Source organism: Dipodomys spectabilis, unplaced genomic scaffold, assembly GCF_019054845.1.
Source record: "Dipodomys spectabilis isolate Male_0828 unplaced genomic scaffold, ASM1905484v1 ptg000125l, whole genome shotgun sequence".
In the NCBI taxonomy this organism is placed as follows: Eukaryota; Metazoa; Chordata; class Mammalia; order Rodentia; family Heteromyidae; genus Dipodomys; species Dipodomys spectabilis.
The window spans coordinates 14,064,337-14,090,759 of NW_024870802.1; the positions used below are offsets into that span (position 1 = coordinate 14,064,337).

The following is a 26,423-nucleotide window of genomic DNA, read 5'->3' on the forward strand; positions in this document are numbered from 1 at the left end:
GCTGGGAGGGGCTTCTGCCTCCCCCTGGGATGAGGGAATTTTAAACCCAAATAGGCATCTCAGGGCTTTTCCCTGCCCTCTGAGGATGTGTCCACTTTCATTCATGTCTCAGGAGAACTGGCCACCATTTTGGAACTCTCCCTTTTTATACTAATTTTCTCTCTGATTATATTTAAAGTTGGGCATAGATAACTAAGCCATGTAGACAGCAAAGATTTTAACAGTACAACAGACTGAAATACAGAGAATTGGATCCAGCTTATTTGCACGGGATATGTCTAAAATCCAAGGTTAGTGGAGGCAGTTAATTAGCGAAATGGTAAGTTTCAATAATGTGAAGTCTCACTGTATCAACATTTATGAATTAATAGGTATTCATATAATAATGCTTACATAATTATATTAAACAGATATAGGTGCTTTGCTCTGGAAATTAGCCATTGGTTCGCAGAAACCTGAGCCTGGCATGGTGGCTTTAATTCCAGTATATGGGAGGCTGAGGCAGACTAGCCTGGGCTACTAAATGAGATCCTAGCTCCACAAAACGAAAACATCAATTGAAAATAAAAAAGAAATCTACATTCATAATTAAATCACATGTTGACAACTCTAAGGAGGTCCTACCTTCAAATGTCTTACATTTTTATTAGCTCCTGGAAAAGAACTAATTAGTACCCATTACACACTCAATAAATATGTTGCATTTTATTAACTATTGGACATGTGATAAATAAGATCACTCTGGGTCAACATATTAATTGGGCATGGACAAGTGGGTCAGAGAGTTGAAAGACAAACTCTACTTTTTTCTTAAAGAATGTAAGGTCTCTCATCTTTTCTAAGTCCTTAAGACTTACAATCTCTCTCTCTCTCTTTTTTTTTTTTTTTGCTGCCAGTTCCAGGGCTTGAACTCAGGGCCTGGGTGCTGTCCCTGAGCTTTTTTGCTTAAGGCTAAGGCTCTACCACTTAAGCCAAAGCTTCATCTCTGTCTTTTTTTTGGTAATTTATTAGAGACAGGAGTCTCATGAACTTTCCTGCCAGGGCTAAGCTTTCAATCATGATCCTCAGATCTCAGCCTCCTGAGTATCTATGATTATAGGCATGAGCCACTGGTGCCACACTTTCATAGACCACTTTTTTATTTGAAGAACATGTGGTTCACAGGCCTCTACCTCAGGGTCTTGTCAGTGCATAGGACGATGCTTTGGGACCTGAACTTGAACTGTAGGTCCAGAGAATGATCTTGGACTCCAGCAGGGAAGCAGGTAGGGGTAAATTACAGCAGTGGTTTCTTTAGCTTTTTCCTCAAGCAGTAGAAAGAGTGGAGTTGTACTCACTTCTAGTGAAGACAATAAACCTGAGGCTCATTATGGTAGTATGTGGTATGCTGTCATCCTGTTACCCAATAGAAGGTTCTGCTTGGAACAGTGATTCTCAGTGCCAGCCAGATGTTAGAATGGGGTTGGAAGATATAATATGTATGGGGCCTGGTGCCACCCTAGATCCTGCTAGAATCCCTCTAGGGTGGAGACTGGAGGGGGGTGAGGGAGACCTTACCTGTGGCCATGAAGCGGTGTGTGGCCAACAGAAGCTGCGGGGAGATCTTTACTCTCATCTCCGAGTCGGAAAGCTTGAACAGGGAGAAGTCATGCCGCTTCCTCTCCCGGTGTGGGACCCTCTGTTTCTTCCGATTGTCAGCTGCAGTGTCACAGGAGACAGATTGCAAGCCATCTCAGAATCATTTTTGCTGGGCTTGGATGTTTTCCCATGGAAAATGGCTCACTTCAGTACATGTGTAACAAAGAGAGGGCTAGGAACCATGTCTTCTACTCTCACCAGTGAGTAATCTTTTGACTTGTATGACGTTTGCCTACATGTCCCCTTCCTTTCCCCCATAAGACTGTCACTTAACATCTTTATCATTCCAGAGGCATTCCTTCCACTTCCTCCCTTCATTCCACTGATGTGTGTGTGTGTGTGTGTGTGTGTGTGTCTGTCTGTCTGTCTGTGTATGTGTGCACGCGTGCGCGCCAGTCCTGGAGCTCAAAGCATGAGTGCTGTCCCTGAGCATTTTTGCTCAAAGCTAGTGCTCTACCACTTGAGCCAGAGCTCCACTTCTGGCTTGATGGTGCTTAATTGGAGATAAGAGTCTCACAGACTTTCCTTTCCTGTGAACTGAGATTTTTTTTCAGCCTTCTAAGCAGCTAGGATTACATGCATGAGCTACCATTGCCTGGCATTCCTTTGATTTTAACAGTGGATGTTTGGAACATTAAGGTTGTTCAAAGGCCTGCTAGTTTTTGTCAAGGCCTCGCCTACCTTTAAGTTTGGTTCCTTCTTGGTGCAAAGGGAAGGTGGAGTTTTTTCTGTTTATTTTTTCTGCCTTAGGATATCAAAGCTTTTGGCTACCAGGAGCCAATTTCTGAAAGGTTGCTTCTAGTAAACTAGTAAACTAAGGACTTTTAACTGAAAGGAATGGCTGTGCCAGAAGATGAAATTCAGATGAAATACTTCCTGGTCTTGGAATCTCCTTCCAGGCAGACAACATGCATTTGTAAATTTGGAAAACAATGCTTTGAAAAGGCTCAGTAGCCCAAGCACCCCTGTCTGCAGAGAGAAGTTCAGGTTGCTCCTGAGAGGCAATGGAGATGAGGGGAAAGAGCAGGAAACAATGATAGGAGCCAGGCAAGGGCTTGGCCCAGGGATTTGGGTTGAAATTTGAAATTTGAAAATTTGAGAAACTCGGAGGGTTTGCTGAAAGGCGGGAGGGAAAAGAGCTATATGCAGGATGGCACATTGATGGTTTTGGCTTGGGTGGGGTGAGGGCAATGTCCGGCCATCTCCCTTGTTCAAGGACCCCTCAGTGTGAGTAGTTTTAAGGGGAGCTGAAGTCTGTATCCAGCGGAGATGACACAGGAGAAACATGGGGCAGAAATAAGGGTAGAAAAGCCTCTGCTCCCTGCCCCGCCCCCCACTTGGGGAACCCAGTGTTTTATTTAGTCCCCTTTCCATCCAAAAGCCAGTAGATCTCCTTTTCCTGGTCTTGGCTCTGTTTCTGGAAGATTCCTTCTGAGAACACTTGGCTAGTATGTTCCCAGTGACTCAGGGTGATTTGATGTAGGACATCATGCTGTGGCATCACAGGGCAGAGGTGGCTGGTACACATCAGCATGTGGGGCTTTCTCTGGCAGCCTTTCACACTGTGTGCCAAACCAAGTCATGCTGAGACTCTAAGGGGGAAGTCAGATGGCTGTGGAACAGCCAAGGCCTCGCACTTACTGTAGAGGTCAGTTTCATCCAGGATCTCCGACTTGATGATCTCCTCTATGATGTCTTCCAGTGTGACAATGCCCATCACCTCATAGAAGGGGTCCCCTTCTCCTTCATTATTCACACGCTGCACAATGGCCAGGTGAGATTTTCCTGGAAAAGCAAATGAAACCATTGTGATCCATCTGGGATCATTAAAAGGTTTTCCCTTGTGACAAGATGATAAAAGCTTCTGTTTGGCTGGTACAACGACTAAACTCATTCTAGGACCACCTAAAACTCTGAAATTCATATGCAAGCCTGAATAAATGCAAACCTTACACTTTATATGATTGTGTATTGCTTAATGATACAGCAGGTTCTCAGACATTGTTGTTCACAAGGCTATTTGAACACCCTAGACTGTAACTATGTAAACTAAGATGGCTGCCACAACCCTAGGCAGAATAATCATATGGTATTATTATGATATATGCAGTCTACTGTTGACTGCAGCATCATGATGTGGTGCTTGTATTTCATAACATTAATGGACACCTAAAGTGTGCTATTTACATAGTACAGTGTGAGATTTCAGTCCATTTGAAACAGGTGGCAGGAAATCTACCTATACTGGGCCACCCGGGGCATTGCTCAGGTTAATGATAAGCTTTTATTGGAAGCACCTGTTGGAAGTTTATTTTTTCCTTCATGCTGACATGTTGGGGGCTGTGGAGAGTTCATTCTCTAAATGCCAACTGCTTGGCTCTTTCCTAGGCCCTGCCCACTTTGAGTGAAGGACTGACAGTCCCAGTAGGCAGGTGAACAGTCCTCAGCTGGACTGCCAGCATCTAAAAACACTCTGAACCCAAAGCATGACTCTGGCTCCAGAAGGCACTGCCCTGACAAACAGGGCTTTTGCCACCATGAGCCTGGATGAACTCTAAAAGACTGCAGCCCCTTCTGCCCAAGCCAGTAGGGGAGCACTTCCTTCCCTTGGTGGCCTAGTAGTAGGCCTGAAACTGGTCAAACACAAGCCTTCATTTACATAAGGGACTGCTATGAGTGGTTTTAAGGACTCTGCAGTGATTGGTGCCAACACAATCCTTCATTTGCATGAGGGGCCGGACTTGATTGACGCAGACAGCTTATGACACCTGCTTTCTGGGGACTGCGTGGCTTACTTTGTGAACAGCCAGAAGACCCTTTCCTGTGCTGCCTCCTAGTGTACAACACTAGGTCCAAATGAAGACTTTTCTTGAGTGGTCTTTCTTGCAGCACTGGGAAGAGAGGACATTGTACTGCCTAACAACCTAATAATAACAGTTCACATTGACCGAGCTCTATGTACCAGGCACTATCTGGAGCACTTTACATGTGTTGACTTATTTACTTCTTATGCAGCAACTCTATTTACAGATTGAAAGAACCGAGGCATGGCTTGGTGAAGATACACACCCAAAGTTGCACAGCCTACAACAGACATAGCTGGATGGTGGGTGAAACCTGGTGACTGTTGTTAGTCCTAACCTATGACCTGAAGGCTAATATAATGGCCTTACTTCATGTCAGTGTGTTTTCTCTGCAGTATAGATAAATTTCCCAGCCCTATCTCTGAAATGCAAATCTTTTTCTTGGTTATGAGGCATTTCAGGAGAAATCTGGAGTACTGACTCAGATGCTTTTCTTGCCAAAAGAAGAAAACAAAGGAAGTCCATGCTTCATCAGCTTTTCTTGGCCATTGTTAAAAGTAGCCCACACAAGGGACAGTCAATCTGCCAGATGCATAATTAACTATTAAAAATTCACCATGTAGCTACCCTTTGGGAGTTTGAACTGAACTTGGAAAGATGACTTAAAAAAAATCACATAGCATTTCTTCACACTTTCAGCTGTGTCTTTGTCCTGTTTCTATACTCATCCGGTCATGTCATGGCCTTGTCCCCAAACCCTCTACCCCAGCTCCCTAATGCCTGCAGAACTGAGTCCCAACTCAATCATTCGTTAGACTCAAGGTTGCACAACATCTCTCTTCCTTGTCTGTATAACTGCATGCCCTGCTACATCCCCTCAGAGGTCTATACTCTACGTTCCTGCCACTGCCTCAGTTTTCCCCAAATGCCATTCTGAGTCTTAGCTTGCACTGTGGCCCACCTTCAGTATTAGTTCAGGTATCAGTTCCTCCAAAAAAACTCTCCTTAGATTGGCCCCATTCAGAACTGGAATCAACTCCCACCCCCTTTGCCTGGTGGTCCTAAGCCTTTGATAACTCCCTAAGAGCATTTATCACAATTTACCACCTACTCCTTATAGGTACTCTATACTGGACAGGTTGGTTTCTTCCTTAGATCATGAGATCCCAAGGACAAAGGATTACATACTAAAATGGGCTCCTTCATATAGCAGACAGCTAATTAGGACCTGATAAACTAAACTTAGCAGAAAATAAAAACTCATAGTTGGTATGATTGATGATATTAAAAGGGGTATTAGAAGTGTTTTTTTTAAATTATAAGTGTGTGGAGGTACACACCTGTAAGTCCAGCTACATAGAAGATAAAGGTAGGAGGATTGTAGTCTGAGGCACACCCAGGCAAAAACATAAAAATATGAAAAAAAAACCTTATTAAAATCTAAAAGGGCTAGGGGCACGACTCAAATGACATCATAGCAAGCATGAGGTCCTGACTTCAACTCCTCCCTCCCCCAAACCTTGTATTTTGGTTGAATACTATTGTTTTAAATTAAATTTTAAGCCCTGCACCAGTGGTTCTAAAATTATCCTTAAAAAATGATCACATCCTCCCCAATTGGACTGAAGTCCTAGCTTAAATTAGATTATGTTAATTGTTACAATGTGTACAATTTAACGGTTTTTTTGGTTTTGTTTTAAATTTCCAACACATTTTTCTTAAGCTTATGCCACCTGTTCTCAGTTTTCTGGTAACATGTGCTAGCAGATGATAAAACAAATGACTAATACAACGGAAGAACTTGGGAAAGGGGAGTTCTTCAATAAGAACTTGGGAAAAGGAGTTCTTCAATGTTTTGTATTCAATAGTTGGATGTTTCTTTTTGTAATATGGAGTCCAGAAAACACATACCATAGTCACATTCTCCCTCCATTAATGATTAGTACATACGATAAGACTAAAGTAACAGGTTTTGCTGTTATGCAGAGTACTGTAACTTCCACATGAAAAAGCACAACTATTTAATACTTTATATAGTCAGTCTGAGGCTATATGAAGCAACAGCTTTAAGGTCTTCATATAATATTCAATATAAGACAATGTTCTGTGTAATTCATCTAGAAATATTCCATAATCAGTGCACTTTTGTGTGTGTGTGTGTGTGTGTGTGTGTGTGTGTGTGCCAGTACTAGGGCTTGAACTCAGAGCTTTGCACTCTTACTTTTTACAATTGAAGTTAGCAGGCTACTTGACCCACACCTACACTTGTGGCTTTTTGCTGGTTAATTGGAGACAAGAATCTTCAGATTTGTCTGCCTGTGACAGCTTCCAATCTCAATCACAGAATGGTAAAATCAAGGCACTGGTGACTCACGCCTATAATACCCTAGCTACTCAGAAGGCTGAGATCTGAGGATTGTGGTTCAAAGCCAGTGTGGGCTGACAAATTCAAGAGACTCTTCTTATCTCTGACCAGGAAAAATCTGAAAGGAGAGATGTAGCTGAAGTGGTAGAGTGCCCACCTTTAGTGAAAAAGCTAAGGGACAGCTCCTAGGCCTTGAATTCAATCCCCAGTGTTAGCGCGTATGCACACACGCACGTGCACGCGCATACACGTAATATACAACTCATTCAATGTACATATAAAATTCTTAACTTTATGAACTCAATAACTCCTGGGTGCTAGAGAGACAGCTAGATGCAGAAGGATGAAGTTGGATTACATCATATAAAAAAAGATTTAAAAATGGACCTAAAAATCTAAATGCAAGCATAGAGTGATTAAAAAAAAACTTGTAGAAGAAAACACAGAAATAAAATTTTTGACCTTAGAATAGGCAACGGTTTTTTAGCTAAGACAGCATAGATACAACCAATCAAAGAAAAAACCCCAGATAAATTGAATGTCATGAAAATTAGAAACATCTATACATCAAAGGATGTCATCAACAAAGTGAAGACAACTCACAGAAAGAAAGAAAATTGTTGAAAATCACCAGATAAAGGACTTGTATCCAGAATATATAAAGAAATATTACAACTCATGAAAAAAACACTCAAAGGTAGACAAAGGATTTAAGGAGATATTTCTCTAAGAGAGACACATAATTGGTCAACAAACACATGAAACACCTTTTAATCTCAAGCATCCTCATCATTAGGGAAATTCATATAAAATGTGACTGAGAAACCACATTGGGGTGGCTATAATAAAAATGAAAACAATAAAAGTTGGGGATTATGTGGAAAAAATTAGGATCCTCAGTCACTGTTGGTAATTTCTGGATATCTTTTAAAATGTTAAACATAAAATGATCATATGATCCAACAATTCCACTCCTAGAGAAATTAAAACACATGGCCAGCATTATTCATGATAGCAAAAATGTAGAAATAACCCACATTTCCAAACAAATAAAATGTGGTATATTTGTACAATGGAATATTAGATGGTCATAAAATTAGACAAATGTTGAAACCATTATTATGAAGTGAAATAAGGCAGACACAAAAGGCCACATGTTGTACGATTCCATTTATGTGAGATTTCCAGAACAGACAAATCTACAGAGGAATAAAGGAGACTGGTGCTTGTGGAGAACTGAGAAAGAGAATGGGAGTGATAGCTGCATACCTCCATGAATATAGTAAATGCATTTTAAGCATTTTTGATTTGTGAATTATACTTCTATGAAGTTACTACTGGTACTGGATTTGGACTTAGGTGTGTTGCATTTTCACTTGGCTTTTTCAGCCAAGGCGGGTGCTTTACCACTTGAGCCATACCTCTACTTAATCGGAGATAAGAGTCTCATGGACTTCTCTGCTTGGGCTGGCTTTGAATTACGATCCTCAAATCTCAGCCTCCCTAGCAGCTAGGATTACAGGTATCCCACCAATGCCTGGCAAAGTAATTAATTTATTTTTTTAAAAAAAGCCACCTGAGCTGAATGCTGGTGGCTCATGTCTGTAATCTTTAGCTACTCAGGAGGCTGAGACCTGAGGACTGCAGTTCTAAATCAAGCCCAGCAGGAAAGACTGTGAGATTCTTTATCTCCAATTAACCACCAGAAAACTGGAAGTGGCACTGTTGTTCAAAGTGGTAGAGAATTAACCTTGAGCTAAAACAACGGAGCTCAGGGACAGTGCCCAGGCCCAGAGTTCAAGGGGAAAAAAAAGCCAACCAAGAAAAAAAAAACAAAACAAATGCCTGAATAGGAAATTGGCAAGGTTCAATGTCACAAGCCACAAGCTACAAGCCACAGATGTAAAGGGTACCTTATCCGCATAATAGGTTGAAATCAAAATGGACATGGGTGATGGTGCTAATAACTGTTAGATGAGATCATATATTGTCATTTTGTGCTCTAGGATGGAGGGTCCAAAAGTAGACCCAAGTGAGGCCATTGGGGGACCAAGAGACAGGGAACCATTTGCGGTGGAAATGGTAAATGGCAGAAGGGGTGAGGAGGTCTGGGTCACAGACGGGAAGGGAAGAATTTGGGAGCGAACACCACTGAGAGGCTGGGCAAAGTGATTTCATCCAATTGGAGGGATGGCTTAGGAATATTTAAAACTCACAACTAGGGCGAACGTGGAGCAGTGGGAGCTCTAACTTCCCAAGTCACTATATATGTTTCTGGGAAAGTGTCGGCTCATGACCTTTACTATATCTCTTCCCATGGCCAAGTGCTGTGTTTGCTTCCTAATGGCCTCCTGGAAGGAGTGACTTTAGAGTTTGGTTATTTCCTTCTTCTACCTCCTAGTAAATGAGAACTGTGGCCTCTTCTGTTGCATCATCCCTCCACAGACTAGCTGACATTTTCAAATGCCTTCACAAAGTCTATTAATTTCAGTTTTCTTCCAACTTTCTAGAAAAGTGAAATGCCTGTAAAAATAACGTAGGCTAATAATGATGATTATCTTATTTACAGATAATTTCCCAGTGCGTCAAGAGGCCTAATATAGAGTACAGAAGGGCCTGGCCTTTGGTGAGATATTTGTAGAACTTCCCAACTCCTTTACTGTTTGAATCCCAAGTGATTCAGTTGGGCCCCAGCTTGCTACAGAGGCACACGTGTCTTAAGCATAGTCCTAAACAAGCCAATTTCTTTTTGACATTCATTGAATAATCCTCACTCATGTGGCGGCCATATTCCTTGTGAGTGGGGGTAGTATTCTTTTTGGATCATCAATGCAACCAAGATGACACGTGCAGACCAGCAAAGCCATGCTGTGCTGCAGATGTGGAGGGGTTGACTAAGCTAAGTGACTTGCAATGTGCACCCTTAGTCACGTCCAAAGCAATGGGGCCTGGCAGAATCACCCTCCCAGTTTCTAAAAAGAGTCAATGGGACAAATTTTAGGGCTGGCAAGACTAAGAACAAACTGCATAGCATTAAGACATAGCAGAGGCAAGAGATAATTCTTTTTTTTTTTTTTTTGGCCAGTCCTGGGGCTTGAACTCAGGGCCTGGGCACCATCCCCGAGCTTCTTTTTGCTCAAAGCTAGCACTCTACCACTTGAGCCACAAAGCCACTTCTAGCTTTTTTCTGTGTATGTGGTACTGAGGAATCGAACCCAGGGCTTCATGCATGCTAGGCAAGGACTCTACCAACTAAACCACAGTCCCAGCCCCAAGAGATAAGTCTTTAGATAGGAAAAGTCTCAAGCATTCCTACTTCATGAGGCATTCTCAAGTATCTCTTGACCTACTTCTGTGGCATTGAGCACCAACAGATGGAAAAAACTCAGGGTTGATATAAAAAGTAAAGAAACAGCCAGATTCATGGCCATACACTTCCTGAAAGTGAAGGCTACATTTGCCTCTGAGTTGTGGAAAGCATGTTTTATTCTGGACTAAACTGGTCCATGGTTTGAATCTCTGACGTATTCCTGTGTCTAGCCTCTACAGCAGCCCTGTCCTGTCCTGGTGGCGTGGTGGCTGCACTTGGCTTTTCTTAACTTCTTGTAGCTGGGGCTCCTTAACTTTCCTTGATGTTTGCTTCCCTCAAGTCTCCTCCCATTCTTGGAGCTCCCATTTCTAGCTTCAATACTACCCATACCCCAATGAGACACAAAGTAGAGACTATGCCTCTGTGGCTTGAACCTTGTTTGGAAGACACTATTAAGATAGTTTAGTTGAATCTGGATCAGGACTTCTCAGTGATGCTTTGGGAGTTTGAGTCACATCTCTCTAGGATTAAGTGATACTAATGGCGATCCATCTTTCCTCGATGGTACAGTTCCAACAGTAAGAGCCTTCACGGTTGTTGTTGTAATGCATTGTACCCAGTTCAATGCTGGCTATACATTAGTATCACTCAAGAAGGTCTTTAATAATAGCTTCACCTGCTCTATATGGTTTAGGCTTATCCTACAGAGAGTGCACTCTCAAAAACCTTGTTAGTGTATTTCCTATGCTTTGGGGGAGAAAAAGAAAGCAAATCATTGATTCCTCTCTCTTCTAAAAATAGCTATGACACTTTAGTAAGGTAATTGTAAGGTTAAAAAAAAATAGAAGCTAAGTGGAAGGACTATTGCTTGGAAATGGAGACCTAAGGAAAGCAGAAATCATTTTATGGTTTCTATCTCATGTGTGACCTTCACCTTGTTAAATGCAGTGGCTTTTGCTCTGGTCTTTCTGGTGCTCCTGTAGCATCTTCATATTCATTTTGTGGACAGTAAAGACGGTCTCTTCTTACTTCTTTCTTACCTTTGATTTTGTGACTTGCTACCACTCTGTGTTCCTTGGAGCAGCAGCATGAGCGTTATCAGGGCACATGCTCTGAGACCCTTCTTCTGACCTTTGTAATTAGGATCTTGGGGTGGGATGGAGACCAGGCAACGTACAATAGTGAGTTCTCCAGGGGATTCTTCTACACAGTCAACTTTGAGAGGCACAGCCCTTGACACCTGCTATTCAAAGTGTGGTTCTTGGGTCAGACAATGGGTGTTATTTGGGAACTTGTGAAAGCAGTTCAAGCCTCATCTCAGCTGAGTTGGAATCTGAGTTCAGCATTGACAGGTGATTCTTATGCATATCCGAGGATGAGACAAACTGGCCAAAACTTCTTGGTTTTCCTCCCATCCTTGGGACTGCTATTTTCTGTTTCCACTGTAGATTCTTTTATACTTTACACTCACCTATAGATAACCATATCTTAAAGCATATCTTAAAGGCTAGCTTAGTAATTCTCAATACTAGCTGCATGTGGATTCACCCAAGGATTTTTTTTTTTTGTCAGTTGTGGGGCTTGAACTCTGGGCTTGGACTCTGTCCTTGCACTCTTCAGCTCAAGGCGAGTGCTCTACCACTTGAGCCACAGAGCCACTTCCAATTTTCTAGTGGCTTATTGGAGATAAGTCTCACGTACTTTCCTGCCCCGGCTGGCTTTGAACCCCGATCCTCAGATCTCAGCCTCCTAAGTAGGTAGGATTACAGGCATGAGCCACCGGTGCCTGGCTCACCCAAGGATTTTTAAACTATGTCCCACCTTTATTATTTACAACTATGTCCCAGGTACAGAAATGCTGGTTTCATGGAGCTGGGTGTGGTCAGGGCATTGGGATGGGACGTGTAAACCTTCAGGTGATTCTAATAGACTGTTACAGAAAGAACTGCTGCCCCATTGGCTCTTTTCTCCAACTCTCAATGAAAGCTCCCAGAAGAGCTCATCATGAAAAATAATTATTGCTTCTTTCCTGAGAACACGCTTTCTATCTCAACATCACTGCCTATTTGAAACTCACATCCTGTTTTAGACATTTTGCTGAGCTGCCCGCTTGCCTTGTCTAAAGCACAAACCCAGCTAAGACTTCCTGGTCTTCGAGACCCACTACCCCTATTTTTCTTTCTCTTCACCACAGTAAATGGCACTATCCATCTTCTACTTACCCAGAGTCAAATCACCTTATAGATTGTGAGTTTTAGTGGGGTGAAGGACTTTGAGCTGGGAGGGAGAGAGTCACAATCCCCCCTCCTCATAAAAGTTCCCTTCCCACGTTTAGAGTGAACTGATCATTTATTCTAGTGGACTGCTTGGAGAAGTTTTATTTTATGATATTGTATGATATTTTAGATATTTGCTTATATGGACATTAAAATTTTTTTTTTGCCTGAGAGATCTGAGGAAGGATAGCAAGGAAAGATAGGAAATCTAATTCTAACTTGTAATAGGGTAAAAGAAATATAAGGTTCTGATTCTAAGACTATGGGAAACAGTCCTAGGCAACAATAGTTTGACTTTTCAGATGTCGTAGCACACAGCTATAATCCCAGCATGTGGGAGGCTGAGGTGGGACAATTGGGAATTTATGGCTAGCTTGTGCTACACAGCAAGATATTTGTCTCAAAATAACAAAAAACTTTGACTTTACAAGGTACTTTTTTTTTTTTTTGGAGTTAGCATTAGAACTGAAGTTAGGGACTGGGCACTGTGTTTTAGCTTTTTCCACTCAAGGATGGAGCTCCACCACTTGAGCCACAGCTCCACTTCTGGCTTTTTGGTCATTACTTGGGATTACTCGTCATGACTGTAAGCGCGTTAAAGACTTCCATGCCCATGCTGGCTTCAAACTGTGTCCTAAATAGCTGGGATTACAGGAGTAAGGAGTCAGGTACTAGTCCTGGGCCTACAGAGTGGTTTTGTTTTTTTTTTTTGTCAGTAGTGGGGCTTGAACTTGGGGCCTGGGCTCTTTTGCTCAAGGCTAACATTCTACTTTGAGCCATAGTTCCACGTCTGGTTTTCCGGTAGTTAAATGGAGATACGAGTCTTATGGACTTTCCTGCCCAGGTTGGCTTTGAACCATGATCCTCAGATCTTAGCCTCCTGAGTAGCTAGGATTACAGGTATGAGCCACCAGCATCTAGCTATTTTTTTTTTGTGATGATATATGACACGCTGAAATTTTGATGTTGCCAACAATTACAACCTCTTATGTTTACAAAAGCTGTGAGCTCCTGTTTTTGTCCAATATTAAGACAAGTTCTTCAATATTGAAGAACTCCACTAGAATGAGATGAAAGATACTCAGCCACTTGCCAGGTGGTTTTTGAATCTATACAATCAACCATTATCTACCAAATCAGGAAGAGAAACATAAAAATATCACCATTCCAATCCGCTATCAAAAACAAAGCTCTCTCTTTTTCTGGTTAAAAATAGAAGAAAAAAAAAAACCCCTAAACTTTGTCGCCATTATCTGGCTCTATTTGATCAGAAATAAAAAGAAAACCAACATCTTTATCACCAAAATTTTCTCAAGCCACTAAAAGGCAATTATAAAAAAAGCCAACCCTGTCATCCAGAATGCCATGGTAACCAGCATCTCTAGGGCAGGAAAAAAAAAGTCATTAGTCACTAGCATCTAAGCCAGTTGGCAGTTTGACTTGCTAAGCAACACTGCAAAAATAGCTATGTTAACAAGCCATTATCTGGAGGTCTGATTCTATGCAGCTTTGACTTTGGTTCCAGAAGGAACTGTCCTAGGTTCTACCATCGACCCCATTCCTTATGCTCCTACTCAAAGCCTGATTAATTATTCAACCAATGTTGGTAGAAGCGTGCTATAAACTAGGCTCCCAGTTCTCAACATGCATAGCCACACTTGGTTTCTAGTTAAACAGAAGCTGTGAGACAGACAAGAGATGGAATGGTTTCGTAAACTACACCGGGGCAGACCTGAAGAGGACCAACAGTGGAGAGCCAGGGGACAGACAAAAATGCAAAAGGAGGAGAGAACTGATTTATACTGAAGCATAAAATAACTACATTCTCGTGTCCATGATCCTGCGTCATCCAGAAAAGATTATGTTATATTTAGGATCCTTTGTTAAGGAAGGCAGGATGTGTTATAAAACATTTTAGGAATATCACCATCAAAAAATGGCGGAAACACGCTATTTGGGCATTTGAAAGGAATGACAATTATGTCTAACAAATCCTTTCTTCTTCCTAGTTCCTCATTTTGCTGAAGAGTGTCCGCTCCTCTCTGCCTTTGTCTACTCAGCTTCCTGCCTTGGTGGCAGTGCGCTTTCCATCCATCACCGCTGGGCATGGGGCTACTCCTTCTTCCAAGGCTGAGCTGAGCTTGTACTTCCTCAGAGAAGTTTTCCCAGATCACCCGGGGAAGTAGTTCTCCTTGCCCTTTTGGCCCACAGATGTTTTCTGCATGCCCTTTGCCAGTACCCCAGGCTGCTATGGATTGGCTTTCCCTCCAGGGTACTTCCTCCCTTCACATCCCCACCTTTACATCAGTGTGGGCCTGCCAGAGCCCCAGTGCTCCCTGAATGTTACTGACCTAAGCTGCCTACACGTCCATAGTCACAGGGGACAGAGGGAAGGCTGGCTGGAGGATGGATATAACAGCCCAGGAATCCTGCATGGTACCCATGTTGCCCTCTGTCCACACATCCTTTGCATGTATGCTCCCTTCTCCTGGACAGCTTTGGCTCAGATGCACTCCTTAAACCCTTCAGAATTCAGCTCAAATACCACCTGCAGGGGGCACCTTCTACCCTTACCCACAGGACCGAGGGGACTGTCACCGTCTGCTCTCACAACTCCCTTAACAAGTCACTTAACATCATATGCACCTATTTGTTGGTGTCTCTCTATTTGACTGCAAGCTCCAGGAGGCCAGGTATAATGCCCATCTGATCTCTGTATCCCCAGTGCCTCAGCATAAGCTTGATACAGATTAATGCCCCATTGATACATAGAAGGAAGGGAGGTATGGAGAGAGGAAAGAACAAAAAAGAATCTCAATTTAGAAAGGACTAGACAGGATTGAGAGGTTTTATAGAAGGTTCAGGGGTCCCCAAACATAGGCCTAGAGGTAGATCAGCTTAGGAAAGGAATAGGAAATCCTATAGGCCCTCATCTTAGAAACAGAAATATTTCACAGAAGTGTTCTGGAGCCTAAAACACAGAATTGAGGTAAGCTACAGTAATCTTCAGATAAAAGAGAATTCAGGAAATAAGACAGAAAGAAGAAATCAAATTTAACTGCAGCCTGTGGGATTTAAAGATAATCTGACAACAAAGACTGGCCTGGAAAGGAAAGCTAAATCTAAAAAAAAGAACTATGAATTAGATTCTCCCTCAGATTTTTAAATGCCCCTTCCAGCTCAAATTCTGTGATGACCTGGCATTTCTTTTTGCCAGGATGAAAAAAAGGGATATTGCAGAGCATTATAATATCAATAGTGAAGAAATTTCAAGAAAAAAACCCGAATTGTTCCATCTTGCATAATTATCTTCATGTATCCCTTGTTTTATTTTCTCATTCTAATTCTTTGGTTATTTGGTAATGCTACCACATTTAAAGCATATTATTACATCTATTTTTCCCAGTGAAATGGAGAATAACTCTCTCCCTACCCGCTCCAGAAACCAAGAATAGAGTACTGATACTTGACCAGTTGGTTGAAGGCACTTTAAGAAAAAGACTTCTTGCAGGAAGCCCCACATGGAATACCTTTTAGCAGCTGGTCAGTGTTTATTCTCTCCACAGGATTCCAAGGCCCTTGGGCAGTGCCCAGCCCAAGGTGAAGCTCAAAAAATACTTGAATGAATCAATAAATGAGCAAAGACTGCGTAAGTCAACTACAACAAGCCACTTGATAGGCAGGCTAGTTTCCAGGAAGAATAAATAGCTCCTGTGCTGGTTTTATTTTTGTTGTTGTTATTATTTGTTGTTTTTTTTTTTTTGGAAGATGGTGTTTCTAACTCCACAGAGCTCTGTTGTTTAGCTCTTACCTATCAACATTGTATTGCTGAGAGCCCTCTGAATTCAGAAGAGGTCTTTATTCTTTTCCCTTGTCTACAGAAAGCTTTCTCTCTCTCTCTCTCTCTCTCTCTATCTACCTATCTATCTATCCCATCTATTTTTCTTTTGTGCTGGTACTAGGGCTTGAACTCAGGACCTTTGTGTTCTCCCTTGGCTTTTCCTGTTCAAGGATGGCATTGTACCACTTGAACCACAGCTCCACTTTTGGCTTTCTGCTGGTTACTTGGAAGTAAGAGTCTCACAAGTCTTTTCTGCCTAGGTTGGTGATTCTCAGATTTCATCTTCCTGAATAGCTAGGTGACATGGGCCACCTATATATATTAAAAGTTATTATTTCATGATAGTGAGATAACTATCTTCCATATTTTCTATTGTTATATGTTAGAATATTTATATGTAAGGGATGGGAATTTATAAACTTCCTCAAAAAAATTTTATAAACCAGGTGCCAGTGGTTCACACCTGTAATCTTAGCTATCTAAGAGGCTGAGATTTGAGGATTGTGGTTCAAAGCCAGCCCAGGCAGGAAAGTTTGTGAGACATTATCTCCAATAAACCTCCAAAAAGTCAGAAATGGATCTGTGGCTCAGGTGGTAGAGCTCTAGCCTTGAGCAAAAACAAGCTTAAGGACAGCACGGTGGACCTGAGCTCAAGCACCAGAATGGTACACACACATAGAAATTATAAAAGCAAAATATACTACCCAGTCATAGTTATCTGTTCTCCAAGTTGCAATTGCATCTTTATAATTCTATAACAGCATTTTTGTTTTAATGGTTTATGGACAGGGCCATCAATTTGCATTTTGAGACAAGAGATTTATAAATTGCAGTGGCACTGGGAGTCTTGGGAGGAAGGTAAATCTAGCCTGCCTTTGTAAAGAGGAATATTATTCCTGTGCTAGGCTCTAGGCTTTTTTGGAGCAGATTTTGTATCTCATATAGCAGCTCATGTACTTTATCTACCTCTTTTCATGCTTAAAGTGGATGAACATGGAAAAGAATTGTAACAAATAGATAAACCCGAAGAAGCAGAAAAACAAGCTGACCCTGCCCCCTCCCACCACCGTGGCTCACGCCTTTAATCCTAGCTACTCAGGAGGCTTAGATCTGAGGATCGTGGTTCGAAGCCAGCCTGGGTAGGAAAGTCCATGAGACTTTTATCTCCAATTAACCACCAGAAAACCAGAAGTGGTGCTGTGGCTCAAAGTGGTACAGTACTAGTCTTGAGTGAAAATGTTCAGGGACAGTGCCCAGGCTCTGAGTTCAAGCCCCACAACTGACCAAAAAAAAAAGCAGAAATAATATGTACCACACTTTTCTTAAGTCATTTAAAGTTTGATAATACTTGATGCACCACTGAAAATGACTGGCCTGGAATAATTAATAATTCACTTACTAGACCTCTGTAGATCCCAACCATGATATTAGAGTTTAGCTCCTCCAGTCATCCATTCAGTTTTACAAAAAACATTGATTGAAAATTTACCAAGATGGCATGGTGCATGTACAAATAATCCCAGCACTCAGGAGGGTGAGGCTAGAAGATTGTAAGTTCAAGGCCAGCCGGAGTTACATAGGAAGACTCTGTTTCAAAAAGCCAAAAGGAAATAAAGAAAAATTTTAAGTGCTTCTATTATTGTAGGTGCTAAATCTACAAAGATAACATAGTCTGACCCTGTAAATACTCATTAAAAGGTGTGCGATGGGACTTCTAAGCAGAGCCTGATAGTGTAGCCTGTTAGTTCAATACTAGCCCTCAGCTGAATGGATGAAGGAGGAGCCGAAGCTGGATGAGTGAGACCACACATATTCCTGACGGGGGTACAGCATGAGTAAAGGGACAGCAACAGGAGGCAGCTGTGGAGCTCAGGGCTGCAGGTGTCCAGAGCTGTGGTAGGGACTGGGGAGCACTGGGGCTGGAGGTCATGAGGATGCCTCCAGCTCCATTCCCAGCCTCGACTTTATCCTGTGGACAGTGGGAGCTGCAGAAGGGTTTTAAAGTGGGATAACATTACTGGAGATTATTTTTGTGGCAGTGGAAACATTTTCACAAATGAGGAATAGATTTATGCTTACATTGAATAATCATGGCTAACAGCACTTACAATATGATAGGCACTAAATAAGCATTGTCAGGTAATAGTCTTAATATTTTGAAACAATCTTATGAGTAAATAATATCTTTATTTTGCAGCTAATGAGATTAAATATACCCAGTTAAGTAATTAACTTGAGACCAGTATCAACCTAGGTAATATAGAACCTGGGCCAGAGCTCTTAATCACCTTCCCACTTTTTTTTGTTTTTATTTTTTTTGTTGTTGTTATTGGTCATGGGGCTTGAACTCTAGGCCTGGGTACTGTCCTTCAGTTCTTTAGCTCAGGGATAGCGCTCTACCACTTGAGCCACAGCGCCACTTCTGGTTTTCTGGTACTTTATTAGAGATAAGAGTCTCACAGAGATTCCTGCCCAGGCTGGCTCTGAACCTTTATCCTCAGATCTCAGCTTCCTAAGTAGCCAGGATTACAGGAGTGCGCCACTGGCACCCAGCTCACCTTCCCACTTTTATTTCCTGGTACTAGGAATTGAACTCAGGGCCTACCACTATTACAGAGTGAAGTTTTGCATTCCTATGTTGAAGCTCTATTTCCCCAAGGAGCCTTTCAGGAAGTAGTTAGGGTTCCATGAGGCAAGAAGGGCAGGCCTCATTCAAGAGGACTGTTGTCCTTCTAAGAAGAGGAGAAATCTGCGCTCTCTTGCTTTCTCTGAATATGCCTGAGAAATATGCGGCAATCTGCAAGCCAGGAAGAGAACTGGCACTAGAAACTGTGTTAGCCAAAACCTTGATCTAGAGCTGTGAGAAAATAAATTTCTGTTCTGAAGCTACTTTGTCTACTCTGTTTTGTTATGGTAGCTTGAGTAGACTAAAAGGGAACGATTGTAGGATAAGGGTGGGTGATGAGGAATATTGGTGTCACTGGTTGGTGGTAGACACCTAGGAAAAAGGACAGGTATTTGTTTTGGCCAATGAAACAAAATTATTCTATATTTAAAGTTCACCTCATTCAAACAGAAATGTGGAAGTTAACTAGTTAAAAACCACTTACTCAATGAATGTCTACTTTTAATTACATCCCCTAGTTATGGCAGTCCTGGTTTTACCCTGAGAATACAAAGTAAGTAAGATGAATTATCTGCCATTAAGGAACTCAAAATCCAGTGGGAGGAACACTGCTCCCATTTGTGAAGCTAGAATGCCAACTGGAAAGCTGGATTTCCTTTTCCACACTCCTGAAGACTTGTCATTTATAAGGACTATAGAGATAAATTCCCATGTGGAGCTGGAAAACGAATGGAACTGCAGATCATCATATTAAGTGAAATATCAGTCCCCTGAAGACAGAATCACATGTTTTCTCTCAGCTGTGGAAGTTGGAGGGAGAAGGGGAGAAAAATCACAATGTTATGAAAATCCAGGGGGTCTGCTAGGGAGGTAGAAGGGAAATGGAAACATGAAACTGAGGAGTGAATACGATCAAAGTCTGTTATAATGAGATCCCTTACTACATACAATCAACATACATCAATACAAAAATCCCTTGTAGATAAAGAGCTCTGGAGTCCTGTGAACTGGATTTGAACCCAGATCATCTGTGTGAATGATGATCTTCGGCAGGCAAACCACCTTTCTGGGCCTTAAGCTCATCTCCTGTAACTGCAAAGTTGTTTTATGGGTCAGGCCAAAAGAAAAAAAGTGATAAATGAAACATTTTGCAAAGTATAATGTTCACATTTGCAATTATTATAGGTATGTTTGTAACCTGCAAAAACTGGAAGTGACCAAGGGCAGCAAGTTAGAGGTGCAAATCCAGCCTTGACATCTGTAGGTGGCAAGAATTCCAGGTTGGAGGAAACAGGATGAGGTAGCAGGGGTGTACAGGGTTTGGGGATTCATTTATATCTGAGTCAGTTATTAGCTGAGGAAAGTTGAGCAGGCTGTGTTATGGGTCTGAGTTTTAGTTTCTTCATCTGTCAAATAGCTAGTAATACCTATGCAGGAGGGTGGATCTCAGTATGCAAAGGTTTGGTGTGCTGCCAGCAGGCCTGTCGCTCAATTAATGGTAACTTTTGCTCTTATTAATACAATCATTTGGTTATTTGAGATGTAAGGACGTGAGGATAATGGAAAAGCTATTAAAGACTCACTTCCAAAGTTACCTTAAAAAGATAAAGATTGCTTTATTTTTCAAGAGTTACAGAAACATAAATTTGTAGAAACTAACCACTGTATCATATGGCTTTGGAGTCTGATATAACTTCCTTATTAATTCTTCCTTCTTTTCTTTTTTTTCTTGCCAGTCCTGGGGCTTGAACTCAGGGCCTAGGCACTGTCCCTGAGATTCTTTTGCTCAAAGATAGCACTTTACCACTTGAGCCACAGCACCACTTCCAGCTTTTTCTGCGTATGTGGTACTAAGGAATTGAACCCAGGGCTTTATGCATGCTAGGTTAGCACTCTACCAAGGCACATTCCCAGGCCTCTTCCTTACTTTCTATCCCAGGTAGATTTCCAAAGTTCTGTTAATAAAGGCTTGTTGAAATGCAAATTTCCATCAGCAAAGTGGTGAGTGATTATAAATCCCACTACCTTAGAGGCTGAGGCAGGAAGATTGTAGTCCAGGCCAGCATGGACTACAACATGGGACATAGTCTCAAAAACAAAATGAGGCAAAATCCCACCAGACAGAAAGGTTTTTGTTCAGTGGATTTAGGGTGGGACAGGAAACTGCATCTGCAGCAAGCTCTCAGGTAAGACTTGTGCTTCTGGTTCATGGAGCACAGTTGGAGGAAGTGGGGTCCATGAGTGGCTGTGGAAATTCCTTCCTTGGCTTGGAGTCCACAGGATGGGCCTACTTCCCTTTAGTGATCTACCTAATGACAGACTATGGAAAGAATTCAAACAAGCTTGTTTCAGACCAGACTTAGAAATTCTGCACAGGGACTCACTGCAGACCAACATCACTTTTGTGGAACAAAAGTGCAGGGCACTGTACAAGCTGCCCAGCATTAATTCCTGCTTCTAAAGACTACTCTTATATACCTCTATCCTACCTGGAATAGTTAACTTCCTGAAGACGGTCCTGTCTCCATGTTGCCTAAAACCATAGAGATGCTCATAAATACTAAGTGAACGTGTTCACAGGTGTTTCACTAAAATGTATTCTGACCACATATGACAATAAGATACTTTTTTAACAACTCTCTATGTTAACTATCACAGGTGAGAGATGAATACGTTAAAACTAGGCCTTTAGATTCGTCCCTATTTCGATCTGACTAGTGTCCTAGTAAGAAGAGGAAGTTTGGACCCCTAAAGACAATAAAGATGCAGTGCACAGGAAAAAACCATGGCAAGCCATGGTAAGAATGTGCCTGTCTACAAGCCAAGCTACATGGATGAACCCCTGAGAGCAATGGGAATTAGTAATGCAAGGATTCAGAAGAGGGAAAGGCAGAGCCCCAGATCGGGTTAAAAGAGCTGCCATATTAACATTTCTCTCCCCTTCTCCTAATAGCAACACAATTTCTAAGGCTTTTCTCTCCCTGAATCTGAAACAAGGTAATTTTCAAACTTTTTTTCCCTTTCTGAGCTATGCTTTGATAAATAAGAAGTCTTTGAATGCCGGGTGCTGGTGGCTCACGCCTGTAATCTTAGCTACTCAGGAGGCTGAGATCTGAGGATTGAGGTTCAAAGCCAGCCTGGACAGGAGAGACCGTGAGACTCCTATCTCCAATAAACCACCAGAAAACCGGAAGTGGTGCTGTAGCTCAAGTGGTAGAAAGCTAGCCTTGAGCTGAAGAGCTGACGGACAGTGCCCAGCCCAGAGTTCAAGCCTCATGACCGACCAAAAAAAAAAAATAAAAAAAAGAAAAGAAGTCTTTGAAATATTGCTTCAAGTGGAAAATCCTGTTATCTTAGCTACTCAAGAGGCTGAGATCTGAGGATCATGGTTCAAAAGCTGCACAAGTTGGTAGGTCTGTAACACTCCTATCTCCAATTAACCACCAAAAAAGCCCCTAGTGGTGCTGTGGTTCAAGTGGTAGAGTGCTAGTTTTAAGCAAAAATGCTTAGGACAGTTCCAAGGCCCTGAGTTCAATCCCCAAAGCCAACACACACACACACACACACACACACACACACACACACACACACACACACACACACACACACACACACACACACACAACACACATATTATATTTCTCTCTGTATTTCATATCCTAAAGAGTATCTATGCTGATAAGGCAGTAAAATTGAGTTTTTAGCAAAAACTGTATAAAAGATACAGTCAACTAATAGTTCTGTACCACAGAATCACATTTAAAGCCTGATTCTAAAGTCCAAGGACTGGATTTTTTTCTCCACCATAAATATGTCAACTCATATGTATAGAGGGGTGCTTCCTTCAAAATAGCCATTCTGGAAAGTTCTACACTCTAACCACATTTCTGTACTCAAACTATGTCTGGAGTTGCTTTCAGGGACTGTCTTTTGAATGCTCTCAATGGTGGCGCTTAGAAGTAAGTATGATTTTCAAAAACAACCAGCTACTGTTCTGAGCCAGACCTGGTGAATTAAAGGAAGAGTCAAACTTAAGGCCAAGAAGGCTGACTCAAGCTGATTTTTCTTGAGTGTGTTTGTACTCAGCCACAGAAGGCAGTTTCCAAAGACAAACCCCAGTCATAAAGTCACCATGTCATATAGCCTGATATGAAATCAAGGTTGAGGTTGGATAGGGCATGGTAACTTCACAGAAGGAAACTCCACTTGTTCTGGATATCCAAGCTTTCAAGGGTCTCTGCTCTGCAGAAATAGTTCTTCAGTTCCACATATACACTAATTCATGGGGCCAGAGTTCCAGGAAGTACAAGAACTCCACTGCCTTCACCCAATTTTTAATCCTTCAACACGGGTATTTTGTTGTTGTTGTCTATGAAAGTTAAGCCTAGGGAAGAATGTCCAATAAGTCTGAGGTTTATTCTCCCTGACTCAAGTTGCAGAAATGAGAGCCTCTGAAGCTATCATTCTGTCTGGGTAAGGAAGAGCTTGTCAGCAGTGGGATCTGTCCAGCAACAGTGTTAGTTCACTCTGGAGATGGTGAGCTTCCAGGACTGGGAGGAGTTTCAAGCAAAAACTGGTTGTTGTGGGAAGCTGTAGGCAGAAGTGGCCTGTAATGTGTGAAATGCTTGGGAGCTAGAACAGTGACCTTTCAGGGCTAACTCTAGCCCTGTCTACACAATACCTGGCACTTGGTAGGCCCCAGAAAGTTACTGGTGAGAGGGAAATTAAGAGAGCATGGTGCATCTTGTTAGTGGAAGAAGCTTGGGGCTCAGCCAGATGTAAGAAGTGAGAGAAACATTGGGAACCAACAGATAGGACTTTCCTCTAGCTTTTTTAGGCGGGGGTGGGGGGAGAGGGGCAAGCCTAGATCGGAGACATGGCTCCGTGCATCTGAAACCTCATACCACCACCAAGAAAGCGCAAAACGTCTGAAAGGGGTAGGAATTGTGAGGGACATGGGGGGAAGGAAGCGGGGAGGGGGGGGGGGGGAGAAAGGAAGGCCCAAGACCACTACGCACCCTTTTTAAACTCCTCCAGCACCGTGTCCAGCCGTGTATCATTGAAGACGCAGTGCAAAGGCCGGTTGTAGAAGCGGGTGACGGTGAGAAGCGGAGTGCAGTCATCGGGGTCCACGAAGGCCAAGTCTTTGACAAACAGAATGTCCACGATGTTGTGCCTCTGGTCGCCCTCGTACACGGGGATGCGCGTGTAGCCGCTGCGCAGGATCTCGGAGACGGTGGCGAAGTCCAGCACGGCGTCGGAGCGCAGCATGAAGCAGTCTCCCAGCGGGGTCAGCACCTCCTCCACCACCTTGGTGCGCAGCTCCAGGGCGCCCTGGATGATGTTGAGTTCCTCCTTTACCAGGTCGCTGTAAGGGTCCGCGGCCCGCAGCGTCTCCAGCAGTTTCTCCCGCGTGTAGAAGGTGCTGATCTCCTGGCGCAGCGCCCAGTCCAGCAAGCGGCCCAGCGGGTAGCACACGGGGAAGGCGGCCGCCATCAGCAGCCGGGTCAGGCACACGCTGTGCGAGGCTATGGCCAGCCCGTGGCGGGAACACACCGAGTAAGGACAGATCTCGGCTCCCAGGAACACGGCGCCGGTGCACACGAGCGCGGGCAGCCACGGGAAGTGAACCCCGGCATCGCCGTCGTCTTCCCCGGTGTCCCCAACGCCCGGCGGCAGCGAGGCGTAGAGCCAGCCGGCCAGGACCGCGTTGGCTCCGGCTTGGCCCAGGAGCAGAGTGCAGAGCAGATGGGTCCCCCTGCCGCGCACGGCCTGCACGCGGCGCGCCTGCTCCTGCTCGGCGGCCGAGCCACTGTTCCGCAGCACCCGTAACTCCACCGGGTCCAGCGAGAGCAGGCTCAGGCGCAGGCCGCTGAACAGGGCGGACAGGGCCAGCAGCAGGAGCGCTCCGAGCGCCCGCAGCCACGCGGGCGGCAGCAGGTCCCCACCGGGGCCGGAGAGCCGCGGGCGGACGCGCAGCAGGAAGCCGCCGGCGGCGCCGTGGTGGTGCCAAGCGCGCCCGTCCCAGGCGCACAGCGAGAAGAGCTTCCCGCCGCGGCCCGCGCCGCCGCGCTCCGCCTCGCCCTTGCGCAGCTCTCGCACCCGCACCTGGACCAGGGCCGAGCCCGCCACGCCCCCGGGACGCAGGGGCCCCAGGACCTCCACGTCGGACGCCCAGTCGCTCTGCTCGCGGCAGCGCTGCGGGCCCGGGGAGCGCGTGGGGAGCGCGCTGGGCGTCCCGCCGCTCCCTCCGGGGGGTTCCTCGATGAACACGAGCCGGGGGGCCCAGTCGCCCGTGCTGTTCTCCGCCGGGGCCACGGTGGGCGCGGGCGCGGCGGACGCGCCGGGGCCCGGCTGGAAATAGACGCGCAGGAGGAAGCTGGTGCCTTCGGCCGCGCGCAGGGTGCCCCCCTCCAGGGACACGCGGCCTCCCGCCGTGTCTTCAGGCCGCAGACCCAACAGCCAAGCGGCGGCGGCCGGGGGCCGAGGAGACAGAGAGAAGAAGAGCAGGAGCACCGCGCCCCGGCTGCAGGAAGCGCGGGGCCTGACGCCCACCGCGGCCGCCGCCGCCGCCGCCGCCGCTGCCGCCATCCTGCACCCGGCGCGGCTGCACGTGATACTGCAGAAGCCGAGCGAGAGCCGGAGGGAGGAGGAGGAGGAGCCGCAGCTCGGGATCCGGCCCCAGGCAGGTCACCACGCGTGCCCCCTCCCCCCCTGCGCGCGTGGGGGGTTCAGATCCCGCCTGGGAGAGGGGGGACCCTGCGGGGCGCCGGGAGCGGCCGCGCACTCGCCTGGACACACTTCAGTGGATGGGAGCTGCAGCCTGGGGGACGCTGAGCTTTGCGCAGGGGCCTCCGATTCCAGCACGGAAACCCCCGCCGTCCCCCATTGGCTCAGGAAATTTCCCAGCGTCTCTTTTGCCTCCGGCCTTCGCATTCTCCCATCTAGTTAAAAGATATTCTAGAGCTTAGTCTTGAATCTCTGGAAATTAGCGTTTGGTCTCAAATCCTACTGACTTTGCATTTTTTTAAAAGAAAAAAAGTCCAAAAATTCTGAAGTTCAGTTCGTGGTGGAGATCCAAATGTCCGTAAGTAATTTGAAGCAAATTATGGTATCATTATGCAATAGAATACTATGCAGCAGGAAAAAAAAAAGGAGATCGGTGTCCTGTGTTTGTGAAATGGACAGGTCTCTCAAGTAACAGTTGAAAAATAACAAGGTGCAGAACAACGTTATCATTTAGAAGCATTTATGAATAAACTGATCACGGGCACGTGCACATATATGCAAGAAACGTAGCAGTGTGTACTTCTAGGGAGGCAGGTGAGATACTGGAAATATGGTGGAGAGAGCCATTCAAAACTATGGATAAGGAGGAAGCTGCAGAAACAATGCACAGAGATCTTTCTGCCTCTACTCGTTCTGGTTACAGCTTAAGTATAGTACAGTATCAAAGCTGGAGACTGATATTGGTATAGTTCTATATCATTTCATCACTTGTAACCTCACCACAATAAAAATACAAGTCTATTATCACAAAGATCTGGGAGAGTTTTTTTTTTT

At 44.2% G+C, this 26,423-nt stretch overlaps 1 protein-coding gene across 1 annotated transcript in view; it reads right to left on the reverse strand.

The window, feature by feature from the left end:
• Cnnm1 (cyclin and CBS domain divalent metal cation transport mediator 1) overlaps positions 1 to 25,451 on the reverse strand; it is a 46,067-nt gene extending 20,616 nt beyond the window's left edge. The window contains exons 1-3 of the mRNA XM_042689422.1: positions 23,879 to 25,451; positions 3,280 to 3,423; positions 1,558 to 1,698 (exon numbers count right to left, since the gene is read on the reverse strand). Coding sequence (XP_042545356.1) covers positions 1,558 to 1,698; positions 3,280 to 3,423; positions 23,879 to 25,451 — 1,858 coding nt within the window. The remainder of the gene's footprint in view (positions 1 to 1,557; positions 1,699 to 3,279; positions 3,424 to 23,878) is intronic.
• Positions 25,452 to 26,423: the final 972 nt, after the last annotated feature.